At 61.5% G+C, this 14,175-nt stretch overlaps 1 protein-coding gene across 14 annotated transcripts in view; it reads left to right on the forward strand.

Annotated features, from left to right (window-relative positions):
• The first annotated feature begins 8,706 nt into the window (after positions 1-8,706).
• Positions 8,707-14,175, forward strand: part of KCNQ2 (potassium voltage-gated channel subfamily Q member 2) — a 68,023-nt gene continuing 62,554 nt past the window's right edge. For 6 of the 14 annotated variants that reach the window (XM_055265294.2, XM_055265285.2, XM_055265295.2 and 3 more), the window contains exon 1: positions 8,708-9,259. In XM_055265294.2, coding sequence (XP_055121269.2) covers positions 8,964-9,259 — 296 coding nt within the window. In that variant the 5' untranslated portion in view covers positions 8,708-8,963. Of the gene's footprint in view, positions 9,260-14,175 lie in introns of all 14 variants that reach the window. The other 8 variants (XM_055265296.2, XM_055265297.2, XM_055265293.2 and 5 more) reach the window with 4 other exon arrangements.

The following is a 14,175-nucleotide window of genomic DNA, read 5'->3' on the forward strand; positions in this document are numbered from 1 at the left end:
CCAGCGATGATGTAAAAGCAGCATTTTTCCATCAGGCTAGGAACCAGCAATGCAGAACGCCCAGGGTTCCTTTGCTGAACTCCACGGCTGCCCTGACCCAGCCTTACTCCTTGGGTGCTCCCCCACCCAGTGCCGGGACTCCTGGCTCCTTTCTCATGAAGATTCTCAGCCCTTGGCTTATGTATTCAGGAACTCTTGGGAGGAAGTCCATTTATTTATGCTGTTTCATGCTAAAATGTGAATGGCTAACATACCAGAACTATTTGCTTTTTTTTTTTTTATTTTTATTTTTTTGAGATGGAGTCTCGCTCTTGTCACCAGGCTGGAGTGCAATGGCACGATCTCAGCTCACCGCAATCTCCGCTCCCAGGGTTCAAGCCATCCTCCTGCCTCCGCCTCCCGAGTAGCTGGGATAATAGGTGCCCACCACCATGCCCGGCTAATTTTTGTATTTTTAGTAGAGATGGGGTTTTGCCATGTTGGCCAGGCTGGTCTCCAACTTCTGACCTCAGGTGATCCATCCACCTCGACCTCCCGAAGTGCTGGGGTTACAGGCGTGAGCTACCTCACCCGGCCTACTTGCATTTTAAGAAAGGACATTGTTAACTTACACCATGTTTCCTTTTTTTTTTTGAGACGGAGTCTCGCACCGTCGCCCTGGCTGTGCAGTGGCGCGATCTTGGCTCACTGCAACTTCCACCTCCTGGGTTCAAGCGATTCTTCTGCCTCAGCCTCCCGAGTAGGTGGGATTACAGGCGCCCACCACCATGCCCAGCTAATTTATTGTATTTTTAGTAGAGATGGGGTTTCGTCATGTTGGCCAGGCTGGTCTCGAACTCCTGACCTTGTGATTCGCCCACCTCGGCCTCCCAAAATGCCGGGATTATAGGTGTGAGCCACCGTGACTGGCCTTACACCATGTTTTCTTATGTCGGCATGACTGGCATTTGGGCTGGATGATGCTGTGCTCTGTGGGGGCTGCCCTGTGCCCTGCAGGGTGCTTAGTGTTCCCCCACACCCCGGCCTCCACCCACTGGATGCCATAGCATCTGCCCCTCTGCTGTGATGACCAAAACCGTCTCCAGACTCACTAGATGCTCCCTTGGGAACAAAACCCCTGGGTGAGAAGAATTGACCTAAATGGATTTCATCTCTGTAGGTGGGATGCCAGGAAGTGTGATTAAGCAAAAGGCTGGTCTCCAGGATGGGGCCAGCTCATCCGAGCTGCAGGGATGGACACACCATGCTCTCTTCAACTGCAACCAGTGGAAGGGTCTGCGAGAGCCCAGGGAAGAGGGGCGTGTCCGAGCCGGGAACTGGACTCACCTGGGCACCTTCCCGCGAGAACCCAGGGAAGAGGGGCGTGTCCAAGCCGGGAACTGGACTCACCTGGGCACCTTCCCGTGAGAGCCCAGGGAAGAGGGGCGTGTCCGAGCCGGGAACTGGACTCACCTGAGCACCTTCCCGCGAGAACCCAGGGAAGAGGGGCGTGTCCGAGCCGGGAACTGGACTCACCTGGGCACCTTCCCGCGAGAGACCAGGGAAGAGGGGCGTGTCCGAGCCGGGAACTGGACTCACCTGAGCACCTTCCCGCGAGAACCCAGGGAAGAGGGGCGTGTCCAAGCCGGGAACTGGACTCACCTGAGCACCTTCCCGCGAGAACCCAGGGAAGAGGGGCGTGTCCAAGCCGGGAACTGGACTCACCTGAGCACCTTCCCGCGAGAGACCAGGGAAGAGGGGCGTGTCCAAGCCGGGAACTGGACTCACCTGAGCACCTTCCCGCGAGAACCCAGGGAAGAGGGGCGTGTCCGAGCCGGGAACTGGACTCACCTGAGCACCTTCCCGCGAGAGACCAGGGAAGAGGGGCGTGTCCGAGCCGGGAACTGGACTCACCTGGCACCTTCCTGGCCTCCTCCGGACGCCCTCTCAGAATGAGGCTCTCGCTGTCTCGCTCCCGTCCCCACCCTCCCGTGGGGTGGGGGCCGACTCTCTCTACTGTCTGAGGAGCATGAGGTTCCGTCTCACCTGGGCAACTACAACAAAGTAAGTTCGACTTGGGGCCTTAAACAACAGAAATTTATTTCTCACAGTTCTGGAAGCCAGAGGTCAAGACCAAGGGGCGGGCAGACTCGGTTCCTGTGAGGGCCGGCTTCCTGGCTTGCAGACCATGCCTTCCCATGTCCCCACATGGCACGAAGCAAAGAAGGGGACTCGGCCCTCGTGTCTCTTCCTCTGAGGGTGCTGGTCCTGTTCCAAGGGCTCCACCCTCCTGACCCAGTCGCCCCCAAAGGCCCCCTCTCCTAACACCATCACACTGGAGTGAGGGTTTCAGCATGTGGATTCTGGGGGCACATCCAGTCCACGCAGGCCTGAGTGGTCGCCTGGTCTGCTGAAAGCCACTCAGCTCAGGCAGGCCCATGGCAGCTGCCTGCGCGCCATACTCTGCAGCCCACACCTGCGCCGCCCTCTGCAGGGGCTGAGGCAGAGCCTGCTGGGTGCCGAGGGTGGCGCCCTCATGTTTGCCGGTGGAGGTGGGGCAGCGGGCTGCCCTGGGAGCCTTGGGACTGGCTGGACTCCAGCTCTGTGCAGCCCCTGGTGTGCAGCTTGGAGAACCCAGCCTTCCTGAACCATCCACCTGGTGTGGTGCTAGGTGACCTTGTCCTGGATGTGGGGTGGGGAGGGCTGTGACAGCCCATGAGCCTTGCCAAGGCTGGACGGCCCCGCCCAAAGCCTACTGGACGTCTGGCCAAGCAAGGCCCTGGTGAGCCTGGGCCGTCGGTGGGCGGGCAGCCAGGGCACAGATGCAGCCTGCGTGGGCAGGACGTCTGGCCGCTCTGCTAGTCCTGGGCTCCAGCCGCCCACGTCCTCTTGGGGTCTCCCCGGCAGCCCTGAGCCACACAAGCCCCAGGCCTGTGACTGAGGCCACATCTGGCTGGAGGCTCCAGTGACGTCCAGCCCCAGGTCAAAGTGGCCATCTGTCCTCTGACAGGTTGACATGCACCTTCCTTGGGCTAGGTGGGGCTGTGTCTGTGCCCACCCCTCCCCCCACACCCTGTGCACTCAGTGTGCAGTGGGGCAGCAGCGCCAGGCAAAACAGTTTCCCATCGGGATGAGGACCACCCCAGAGAAGGTGGGGAGGGGTCCCCGTGTCAGGGCCTCCCTGAGAAGACGCAGTATCTGCCATCCTGGTGGGCAGAGGAGACAGCAAATGCAAGAGCTCCTTGCCTGCTCAGGGATGTGGAGGTGGCCATGTGCCCAGGCAGGGAGGATGGGGGCAGAGGGGCTGGTGGTCCTGGAGCGTGTGGCAGGGCCAGGTCTCAGGAGCGAGGAGGCCTCGATGAGGAAAGTGTTTGGGTAGCGTCGAGGTGCCAGGGAGTCTGGATGTGTAGATCCACGGTGGGGCCTGGTCTCTCCCACGAGTGAGCGTGGCGCCTGCGTTCCTCACGATGTATCTGCCACAGAACGGGGATGATTGTCACAGCTTCTCCATTTGGCTGAAGGCGTAGGAGGGGGCGTGTGGGAGGCCACCTGTGACACCTGTGGACCCAAACATATGGGGTTTGGGGATGCCACGGCAGAGCATCAAGCAGAGTTCCCTCAAGGTCCCAGAGCTACAGGTGGATTTCTGCCCTTTCCGGACGCGGAGCCACTGTAGCTCCCCAGCTGTCACAGCTGACCACGGGCTCCTCAATTGACGGTATTATTGGTGGCTGGGAAGTAGGAGTCAACTCCCTCATGCAATTAGCCGGCTTGCCAGGGGCTAGGGAAGCTTATTGAGAGCCCTGGTCCTTTAGAAAAAACTATAAATTAAATTTTTATTGACTTTAGTGTAAGATGTTAAAAAAAATCAATGCTTTCATATCTTAAATCTTTTCCTCACTCCCCTGCTCCCCCGCAAGCTGGATAAATACAGCCCTTCCTCCTCCTAATAATGGAAAATTCCTTTGGGGGGGGCTGGGCCTCCCTGTCTGGGGAGGCACTTCCTGTCGCCCAAATTGCAGGGTTAAAGCTGCAGCAGCTCTGGCCCAGGTGAGATGACTGAGAACCTGTCTCTCCTCATCTCCTCATTTCCCCAGATTAAATCTTGTTCCTCCTCCAGGCCTCTGTGGGGTCGTCTGTTTTTCTGAAGGTGCAGTGACAGGGAAGAAGCTCCCTCCGTTTCCACCGGGAGGCACGGGGTGGTGGCCTGGGAGGCCCTGCTTTCCAGCGTCCGCAGGGCTGTTGTTACTGGTGCCGAGGCCCTCGGAACACAGGTGAAGCTGAGCACCCAGGCACAGATCCCACCCATGACAGCACAGCGTCAAAAGAGCATAAAATCTGGGCTGTTCTAGCAGGCGCCACAACCCGCCAGGGCCACCAGTACCATGTAGCCGTCCTGCACAAACTCACTGTGGCAGCCACCAACTCCCCAGTCCCGCTGCTGACGGCCCCACACAGGAGGGCGGACGGAGGAAGCCCATATGCCTCTCAACTCACTGCCCATGCTTGGTTTCCTGGGGTTTTTGTTTGTTTGTTTTGTTTTTTTTTTGTTGTTGTTGTTTTTTGTTGTTGAGATGGAGTCTCGAACCATTGCCCAGGCTGGAGTGCAATGACGCAATCTCGGTTCACTGCAACCTCCACCTCCCAGGTTCAAGTGATTCTCCTGCCCCAGCCTCCCGAGTAGCTGGGATTACAGGCGAGCACCACCACGCCCGGCTAATTTTGTATTTGTAGTAGAGACAGGGCTTCTCCATGTTGGTCAGGCTGGTCCCGAACCCTCGACCTCAGGTGATCCACCTGCCTTGGGCTCCCAAAGTTCTGGGATTACAGGCGTAAGCCACTGCACCCGGCCTGTTTTGGGTTTTTTTTTGAGACGGTGTCTTGCTCTTGTCACCCAGGCTGGAGTGCAGTGGCATGATTTCAGCTCACTGCAGCCTCCACCTCCTGGGTTCGAGTGATTCTCCTGCCTCAGCCTTCCGAGTAGCTGGGATTACAAGTGCCTGCCACCATGCCTGGCTAACTTTTGTGTTTTTAGTAGAGACGGGGTTTTACCATATTGGCCAGGCTGGTCTCGAACTCCTGACCTCAGATGATCCACCCACCTTGGACTCCCAAAGTGTTGGGATTACAGGCATGAGCCACCGCTCCTGGCCCTCATTTTGTTTTTAATTAATTCTTTTCTTTTCTTTTTTTTTTTTTGAGACAGGGTCTTGCTCTGTTGCCCGGGCTGGAGTGCAGTGGTGTGATCACAGCTCACTGTAGCCTCCAACTCCTGGGCTCAAGTGAGCCTCCTGCCTCAGCCTCCTGAGTAGCTGAGACAACAGGTACACACCAGCAAGCCCAGCTAATTTTTACTTTTGTTTTTCTTTTTGAGACAGGGTCTCTCTGTGTTTCTGAAGGTGGAGTGCAGTGGTGCCATCATGGCTCACTGCAGCCGGGACCTCCTGGATTCAAGCGGTCCTCCCACCTCAGCCTCCTGGGCAGCTAGGATCACAGGCGGGCCACCAAGCCTGGATAATTTTTGCAGTTTTGTAGAGACAGGGTTTTCTGGATAATGTTTGCAGGCTGGTCTCGAACTCCTGGGCTCAAGCATTCTGCCCACGTCAGCCTCCCAAAGCTCTGGGCTTACAGGCATGAGCCGCCTGGCCTCGGTTTTTCACTTTTGGTCCCACCATTCCAGTGCCGAGCCTGTGAGACTGGAGTCATGACCCAGCAGGACTGCACCTGCACCTGAGGGAGAGCACAGGCATGGGTTCCGGAGGGCACTGAGCCTGCTCTGTGACCTGCACCATATGGGCAGGGTTACCCTGTGGGTTCTCCCTGGCAGTGACCCAGATGTGCTTCAGTTTGTCCTCCAACAGCCATTGACTCTCAGCTCCTCTCTGCGCCAGGCTGCAGGGAGAAGGACAGTGGGGGAAGCCCGGGGAGCCTGGGCAGCAGGCGGTCACAGCCCCTGTGGTTCGCTTTCTGCCAGGGAGGGAGCCCACAGGAGGACTTTGGGGACAGATGAGCTGGCCTTGATCGGCAGGAGCAGCCAGTTCTGGCAGTGCAGTCTCCATGTTCTCTGTCGCTTAGTGCAGCCCAGTGACGTGGGAGACTGGGGAGGCCTCGAGGTTACTTGCCTGGAGGAGACCAGAGAAGGGGCTGGGCTTGCAGGTTCCGGGGAGAGGATGGTGCTGGAGGTGCTGAAGGGACAGCGCCCATGTGGAATCCGCTGCCGCCCTGGCCGCCTGGGTGAAGACCGACCGTCTCCGCTGGAGCTGGGCACCACGTACGTCTGAATTCTGCTCATCCTCTCTGGAGTCCTGTCAATGCAGTCTTGGCAAAGATTGCTTGAGCCTGAACGCTTTTCCCATCTATTTTTAAATAAATGGAATTCCTCCTGCTTGGATGAAATTTACCCCAACTGGGCATTTTCACGACCCACTTTGCCTGGGCGCAGAGGAGGGGACAGGGGGCAGGCATGTGGGTAACCAGATTGCTGACAATGTAGCCCGTGGGTGTGCAAGACACAAAATTAAAAACATAAATGATTAATGAGCTAGCTCTTTGAAAGGACATCCTAAACAAAGGAGGAAGCAAAGATTTTCAAGCCTTGATGCTGGATTCGCTTTCCAGAACCTTCCAAGGTGTGGCAAAGCTGCTGGAGCCAACGCCATTTGTAGACGGGAGAACTGTGAGCTGCAGGGTGCAAAGCTCCACCTGCATCCCGAGCCGGCCCTTCCAGCCTGGCATCCCCATGGGGGCCACATTCTCAGCCACCCCCAGGAGGCTGTGAAGCCAGCCGATGGCTCCCCAAGACCTCAGCAGGCTGTTCCCTTTTCTTTCCTGAAAAATAAGATGAACAGGTTTGTCTCTCTCAATGTCCTGGAACACCAGAGCACCTTAATCCTTGCTCCCATCTCAGCTCTGGTGCATCTGCTAAAACAGGAACTGGGGGTCACTTTTCCTTCATCCTCTGTGGATCAGCCCTAACCTTGGGTTCCACTGGGCTCTGACATCAAACCTGAGATGACTGCTTCCCCAGGAGGGGCCGTGTGCAGCCCGGGCACTGCCGAGGGGCACCGGATAGTCTGGGGCTTCCCCCCACAGGATGAGGGGCCGCAGCCCTGCAGGGTTTACATTTGGAGCTACAGCTGCTCCCTCGGGTCTTCTGGTGAGTGGGAAAGACCAGCAGCACCAGCCAGCGTGTGCAGGGAGATGCCACGGTGCTCTCTTCCTTCTGCACACTGAAGTCCTCTCCCTCCCCTGAACACACCAGGCTGGTGCCTCCTCCCTTAACAATGAAGAGAAACCGCAGCCGCTTGGGGCAAGCCCACTTCATGCTGGTAATCACAGCCAATGCGTGGGCACAGAGGCAGGGAGGCAGGGATCCGGAATGTGCCCCCGGATGTGCACAAGCTTGTGTAAGTTGCCTTCTATCCCCAACATCCTGGATAATGTACAGGTTAGCATTCTGCCTGCACCGACCCTTCTGTTTTCAGCCTAGTTAAAAACAAAACAACAAAAACAGGCCCCATGGTCACTAGCTCTGGAAACCAAAGGGCAAACACAACCCAAGGGCTGACCCTGTGCCAGGGTTAGGGCTGTTTTATGAGCAGGTCACCTGCGAGGACGGCGCCAGCGATTCAGCAGAGGGCCTTTCTCTGGGTAGAATCCATGGTGCCAGGCGAACACGCAAACAGTTTGGATGTAGTCAGAGACGCACTCGAAGATGACACTCCTCCTGGGTGTGCAGAGGAAGGCCCAGTGGCGGGGCACCTCACGGGGCGGGCAGCACTGAGCCTCAGGGGTCCCTTGGTCTCCCAGCAGCAGCTCCAGAGGGACCCCTCCCAGGACACATAGCTCCCGGCCGGGGGGAGGCCACCTCTGCGCACTTGCCCCCAAGGAAGCACCGTCCATCTGTGTCCAGGAGGCACAGATTTGCCTCCTTTGTCCTGAGGTGTGGCACTGGGCTTCCCGCTGGCCTGTCTGCTGCCCTGGGGCCACCCTCCAGTCCTTGCCTCTGCCATAGGCCCCTTCTGGGGTCTGCATAGCTAAGTCCAGGCCCCTTGGGGGGCTTCAAGGCCCTCTAGGAGTGACTCTCTCCCATCCCCACCCCCATGGCCCTTGCTCCTCTTCTTGCCTCCGGGCCTCTGTGGCCACCCCTTCCCCTGGGCTGCTTTCCTTGCAGGGCGCCACCAGCCTCCACAGACCCTCCCTGCACACACCCTGGGGTCTAGGGGGTCCTACTGCCTGGGCAACCCGGACGCCAAGAGCATGAAGTCACCGTGGGCTGAGCCCTAACAGAGTCTTGGGGAGAGCCCCTACCCTCACCCCTTCCAGGAGGCGTCCACTCCCAGGGACCAGCTGAGAAGACTCCAGTCCTGCTCAGGCGGCTGGGCACCGCTCTGGGACCCCAGGAGCGCTGGAGCCACCAGGCAGGTCCGCTTGGTTAGTACTGCCGCACTCAAAGGTGACCGCAGGGTCAGTGTGCACATGGCCAGGGGATTGGGCAGGCTCAGCCCGGAGCTCTGGTCTTGCGGGCCTTGGACCCTTCTGCCTCCCCCTCCCCTCCTGCTCCCCTCCTGTCTCCCCTCTCCCCCTGCCCTCTCCTCCCCCACTGTCCCTCTCTTCCCCTCCCCTTCCCTCTTCTCTCTTCCCCTCCCCTCCCCCTCCCCCTCCCCTCCCTTCCCCCTCCCCTCCCTTCCCCCTCCCCTCCCTTCTCCTCCCCTCTCCTCCTCCGACTGGCGTCGCGGGGGTTAACGCGGGGCGGGGCGAGGCGGCGGGCGGAGCCGGCGCGGCCGCGGGCCAGGCGCCGAGGTGCGCGCGGAGCGAGGTGGCTGCAGCGTCTCCGCGCGCGGCCCAAGCCCGGCAGAAGCGCGGAACCGCCGCCTCGGCCATGCGGCTCCCGGCCGGGGGGCCTGGGCTGGGGCCCGCGCCACCCCCCGCGCGCCGCCCCCGCTGAGCCTGCGCCCGGTCCGGGGCGCCTCCCGCCCGGCACCATGGTGCAGAAGTCGCGCAACGGCGGCGTGTACCCCGGCCCAAGCGGAGAGAAGAAGCTGAAGGTGGGCTTCGTGGGGCTGGACCCCGGCGCGCCCGACTCCACCCGGGACGGGGCGCTGCTGATCGCCGGCTCCGAGGCCCCCAAGCGCGGCAGCATCCTCAGCAAACCTCGCGCGGGCGGCGCGGGCGCCGGGAAGCCCCCCAAGCGCAACGCCTTCTACCGCAAGCTGCAGAATTTCCTCTACAACGTGCTGGAGCGGCCGCGCGGCTGGGCGTTCATCTATCACGCCTACGTGTGAGTGGCCGGCGGGGCCCCCGTGGCGACCCCCATGGCGACCCCCATCGGCGACCCCACCGGCGACCCCGGCCGGGCTGGCTGCGGCGGGTTTGGCTCCCTGCGCCTGGGTCTGGGTCCGGGGCCGGCGCTCCCCGGCCGGAGTGCTGGGCAGAGACCGGAGAGCGATTGTGCAGCGCGCGGGCAGGAAGGATTCCGGGGTCAGGGCCGCTCAGGTCGGGATGGGGGCTCCGGGCCCGCAGGACGGAGACGTGCGGCCGCCCCAGCCCCCTCCTCAGCCTGGGAGGCCCCTCCCCGTGGCCGCTGCGCCGAACAAAGGGCCGGCCGGGGAGGGAGGGCGGCAGCGCTGGGTCTGGACTCTCCGGGACTCTCGGGGACCCGCGGGGCTGGGGCCGCCCGACCAAGCGGGGGCGGCGAGGGAGGGTCCGGCCTGCCCTCCGCCATCCTCTCGAGCCGCTCTGCCTCGGACTAGGGTGAGCTTCTGGGTTCCTGAGATGGGGGAGGGGCCCTCCCCTGACCCCCCCCGCCAACCCCAGCCAAGGCTGAGCGCAGCTGTCTGTCCTGCCCCCTCGGCGCCGACGCCCCTCCCTGGCCACGCGAACCCCCGTCAGCTCCTGCGCTCAGCTCCTGCGCTGACCCATCTCTGCAGCCGCCGGCCGCCCCCGTGCACATCCCGGGCTCAGGACCCCTCCTTGGCAGAGCGAGACCCGGGGGAGGGGCTGCGGCAGACCCGGGACCCCCAGCCCTGGGCCTGGAAGGGGCTGTCCCCTCTTCCCGGGCGACGCTCGGGGCACCGCTGCCTCCTGGGGCAGGGCTGGCGGGGGGTGGCCAAAGCCTGCGTCCGTGTGCACCTGGGTGTTCGCGTGTGGAATTTGCACGGCCCGCTGCGTGTGCGGCCTGTGCGGCCGGTGTGCACAGCCTCCTCGCGCCAGGGCGCTTGCTCTCCCATCCCAGCTGAACAAGGGACCCGCTGGGCTCCGGGACCGGCCATTTTGTGTGAGAGGCATTTTGGGATGGGAGTGAGGGGCAGACTCGTCACAAGCTGGCCGGGCGCCCACCTGGGCCGAGAGGGGTGTGTGCCCCACGAGTGTGCCCCAGCCTGCGTGTGGCCTTGAGCGTGCCCTCAGCAGACCCTCCGTGGACTGTGATATGGGAGGGTTCTGGGGTAGGGGGCAGATCCCAGAGGGAAATGCCAGGCCGCTTACAGGGAGGGCGTCTCCGTGGAGGGCCCCCCCGGGCACCCAGCCTGGGACTCCCCAAGCAGAAGCTTCTCCGACCTCCTGGGTCCTGGAGGCCCTTTGGCCCCCAGGAGGTGAGTCTGGCTTTTCCAGTCCCGGGTCCGTTCCCGAATCCTCAGATGAGCAGCCTCTATGTTCTCAGGAATGGCCTCTCCTGATGGCCCCCACCTGGCTGGGGGCCAACGGGGCTCTTGGTGGGCCGCTACTGGTCAGCCAGGTCGCGGCTCAAGGTGACTCCCTGGAGGAGGACAGGATAGAACCCACCCCCACAGCCCTCCTGCCCCCACAGCCTGGCCGGCGCCCCGCTCTGCGTCTGACCCGGGGTTCGTTCTGCTTTGAGTCCATGATCCAAGGGCCCAGCGTGGCTGTTCCTGAGGTTTCCCGTTGGGTCAGCAGCTCTCCGCATGGCCGCCCCCCGCCCGGGCCTGCGTGGGTCAGCCCCTCTGTCCCTCCTTCCTGTCTCTGCCTCCTGAGAGCGGCAGTCCAGAACTGGGGCAAAGCATGGGGACGCTTGCACATGTGGGATCTGAGCTGTCTCCTCCTGACCACCGCGAGTCTGGACAGGCCCCTCTATAGAGCAGCAGCATGTGGGGGCTTCAGGCAAGACCCTCAACGTCCGAACAGCCCCGCCCTCCAGCCTGCACTAGGCCTCTCCTCAGCTCCTTTGCTGTGGGCAGGGGTGGCTTGGACTCAGGGAGGCAGCCCCTTTGGGAGGGGGATTTTTTCTGAGGGGCAGGGCTGGAGAGCAGGGTTTCTGGTTCTGCCTCGGGTTGGACACTGGGGGCTGGTCTGAGAACCTCTGCAAACCTCAGTTTTCCATCAGTAACGTCGGCACAGCTGCTTCTCAACCCAGGGCTTTGTGAACACCACTGCTGGGGGGCGTCCCACTCTTCCAGGCCGGCCCAGTGCCCTCTGTGAAAGGGGACGTGGCTCAGCACTGCTGGTGCAGCTTACCGCCCGGCCCCCAGACCCCTGGTGTGGCGTTCGCTGCTGTCCCCATGGCCCAGCCCATCCTTGGAGTGCAGCCCCCACCCCGACTTGGGAGGCCTGATGGCCCCGTGTCCTCTGCCTGGCCCGGCACGGACTGGCCCGTGTTGCGCGTTAGGCGGCATTTGGTCTCCTTGCGCTGCCGCACCCAGCTGTGGCTGGACACAGGTCCCCAGGCCCACCTGCCTTCTGCCTGTTGCCACCAGCGTCTGGCTTCGGAGAGGTCAAGTTGTGAGAACCTCTCTGGGCATCCCTGTTGGACCCGGGGTGGCCACTGGGGTAGAGAGGGCGGTGGCTGCTGCCCCATGGCCCCAGGGCTTGGTGGGCGTCAGGCCAGGCCCCTGCTGCCCCCTTTCTGGGGAGGTGGGGACGTCCAGCACTGAGTTAGAGAGGGGCTTTCTCCACCGTTGCTCCTCTGTCGGAGCCGCGGCCTCTGCTCGCATGGCCTGGGTGCTTTCCCAGAGGCTCTGGAGGCAGGGCCTTCTCTGAGTCAGAAGGGCGTCAGACCTGCTCTCTGCCTGGTGGGGGCGGGGTGCTGGCCCACCTCTCCCAGATCTCCCAAAGGGAGTATGAGCTGCAGAAGTGGCCCGAACTCAGCAGATGATGTGCCCCTGGGGCTGCCGCAGGGGACTCTGGGCCAGAGCACCATGGGGGGCCCTTTGGAGCCTGAATCCTGGGCTCCAGCCTCTCTCCTGCTGCCCATCTGCGCACAGGACCGGAGCCGGGCACTGCTCCACCACGGAGTCGAATCTCCTCGTCCAGGATCCCCGCGTGGGTTGCTGGGTGTGGGAAAGGGAGCCCCGCTCTGTTCCCCCTGGGTGCGGGCCTCAGTTACCACTCAGTTACAGCCTGCCAGAGGGTCACGCAGCCTCGTTCCTGTGGATGGGGAAACTGAGGCAGAGGAAGGTTGAGTGAGCTCTAGAGTCGTCCTGCATAACTGAAAGGGGGGGGTCCCAGCCTGAGATGAGAGCTTGGGGGTTCAGATTGCTTGATCTTGCAGCAGCCCAGCCACGTGGAGTGGCCTGGGTGAAGCTGTGTTTAAAATAGGCCAGATGGGAAATCTGGTACCGGGAAGAGCCTGTCCCTGGGGCTTGCTGTGCCACCTTGGCTTTTGGGCCAGGCCTCAGATGGGGTCCAGGGTTTCAGGGGCCTGTGGCCCTGGGCTGCTTGACCAGGTGCTGTGTCCCATTTCACTGCAGGGGAGGGCCCGGGGCTGGAGGGCCTATGTTCAAGTCCCTCGGTGCCGGGGCCCAGGCGCTTCCCCTCGCAGTCCTGGAGAACTCGGGTGGTGCTGAGCACAGGCTGCCAGGCCCCTCTCCCACCCCTGCGTTCAGCTCTGAGGCTGGTCTGAGCCCTCGAAGGGCTGGCTGGGGTGGGCAGGTGCCCGGCACAGTGGTGGGGTTGAGACACTCTCTTCTTGGTCAGGCTGCTTTGAGGGGTGAGTGCAGGCCTGGGCTTTACCCAGCACAGAGCGGGGCCCTGGCAGGACCAGGGTCCGGTCTCTGCTGACGGAGCATTGTGTGCCAAGAAAGAGACTCGAGTACTTGAACGGCCACATTCCCCTTCTTCCCACAGCCTCCTGCGTGGGAAATCTTATGGAAATTTCCCAAAAGGTGAAAAAGCCTCGGAGAGTTGTGGTTTCCGGGGAAACCTGGATTTCTCTGGTTCCTGGGCCCCTCGGGAGGCCTCGGGCTAGTTACACGGTGGAGTCCATCTCTGTGCACATTCTGTGTCTGCGAGAGGATAGGAGCTAAAGGATAAGCAGGAACTCTCCTCCTGACCATTCCACAGTTAGAGCAGAGAAAATCTGTTTTATTAGAAATCGCTGCAGGCCAATCTCTGCAGAGACGCAGTCTCTCCAGAGGTGCCAGCACCCTGGATGTGGGCACTGCTGGGCACTAAGGATTCTCGGCCCCCAGGATGCTCACCACGTGGGAGTCATCTCTAGTTTTGAAAATGCTTAAATCCTGGAGTGTTTCAGAACTGTGGTCACTTCTCAGGGCACAGGCTGAGTCCAGTGGTGGAGAGTGGCTTAACATAGTGGTTTTCCCAGATTGTTTTAGTCAATAAACGAATGAATCTGTGGATCTCCGTTAGTCCCTGTGCTCCTGACACGTCCATGCTCCCTGTGTGCACACTCAGCAAGTCCATCTGGCAGCTGCCCGCAAGAGCACGGGGCTAGCCTCTGCCCTGTAGGAGTGACATTCCATAGCCTCACAGGAGCCGGGCTAGCCTCAGCCCCATAGGAATGACGTTCCACAGCCGTAGAGCAGCTGGGCTAGCCTCAGCCCTGTAGGAATGACGTTCCATAGCGGTAGAGGAGCTGGGCTAGCCTCAGCCTTGTAGGAATGACGTTCGGCAGCCGTAGAGGAGCTGGGCTAGCCTCAGCCCTGTGGGAATGACATTCCGCAGCCGTAGAGGAGCCGGGCTAGCCTCAGCCCTGTAGGAATGACGTTCAGCAGCCGTAGAGGAGCCGGGCTAGCCTCAGCCCTGTAGGAATGACGTTCCACAGCCGTAGAGGAGCCGGGCTAGCCTCAGCCCTGTAGGAATGACGTTCCACAGCCGTAGAGGAGCTGGGCTAGCCTCAGCCCTGTAGGAATGACGTTCCACAGCCGTAGAGGAGCTGGGCTAGCCTCAGCCCTGTAGGAATGACATTCTGCAGCCGTAGAGGAGCTGGGCTAGCCTCCGCCT

The sequence above is a fragment of the Symphalangus syndactylus genome, chromosome 24, assembly GCF_028878055.3.
Source record: "Symphalangus syndactylus isolate Jambi chromosome 24, NHGRI_mSymSyn1-v2.1_pri, whole genome shotgun sequence".
In the NCBI taxonomy this organism is placed as follows: Eukaryota; Metazoa; Chordata; class Mammalia; order Primates; family Hylobatidae; genus Symphalangus; species Symphalangus syndactylus.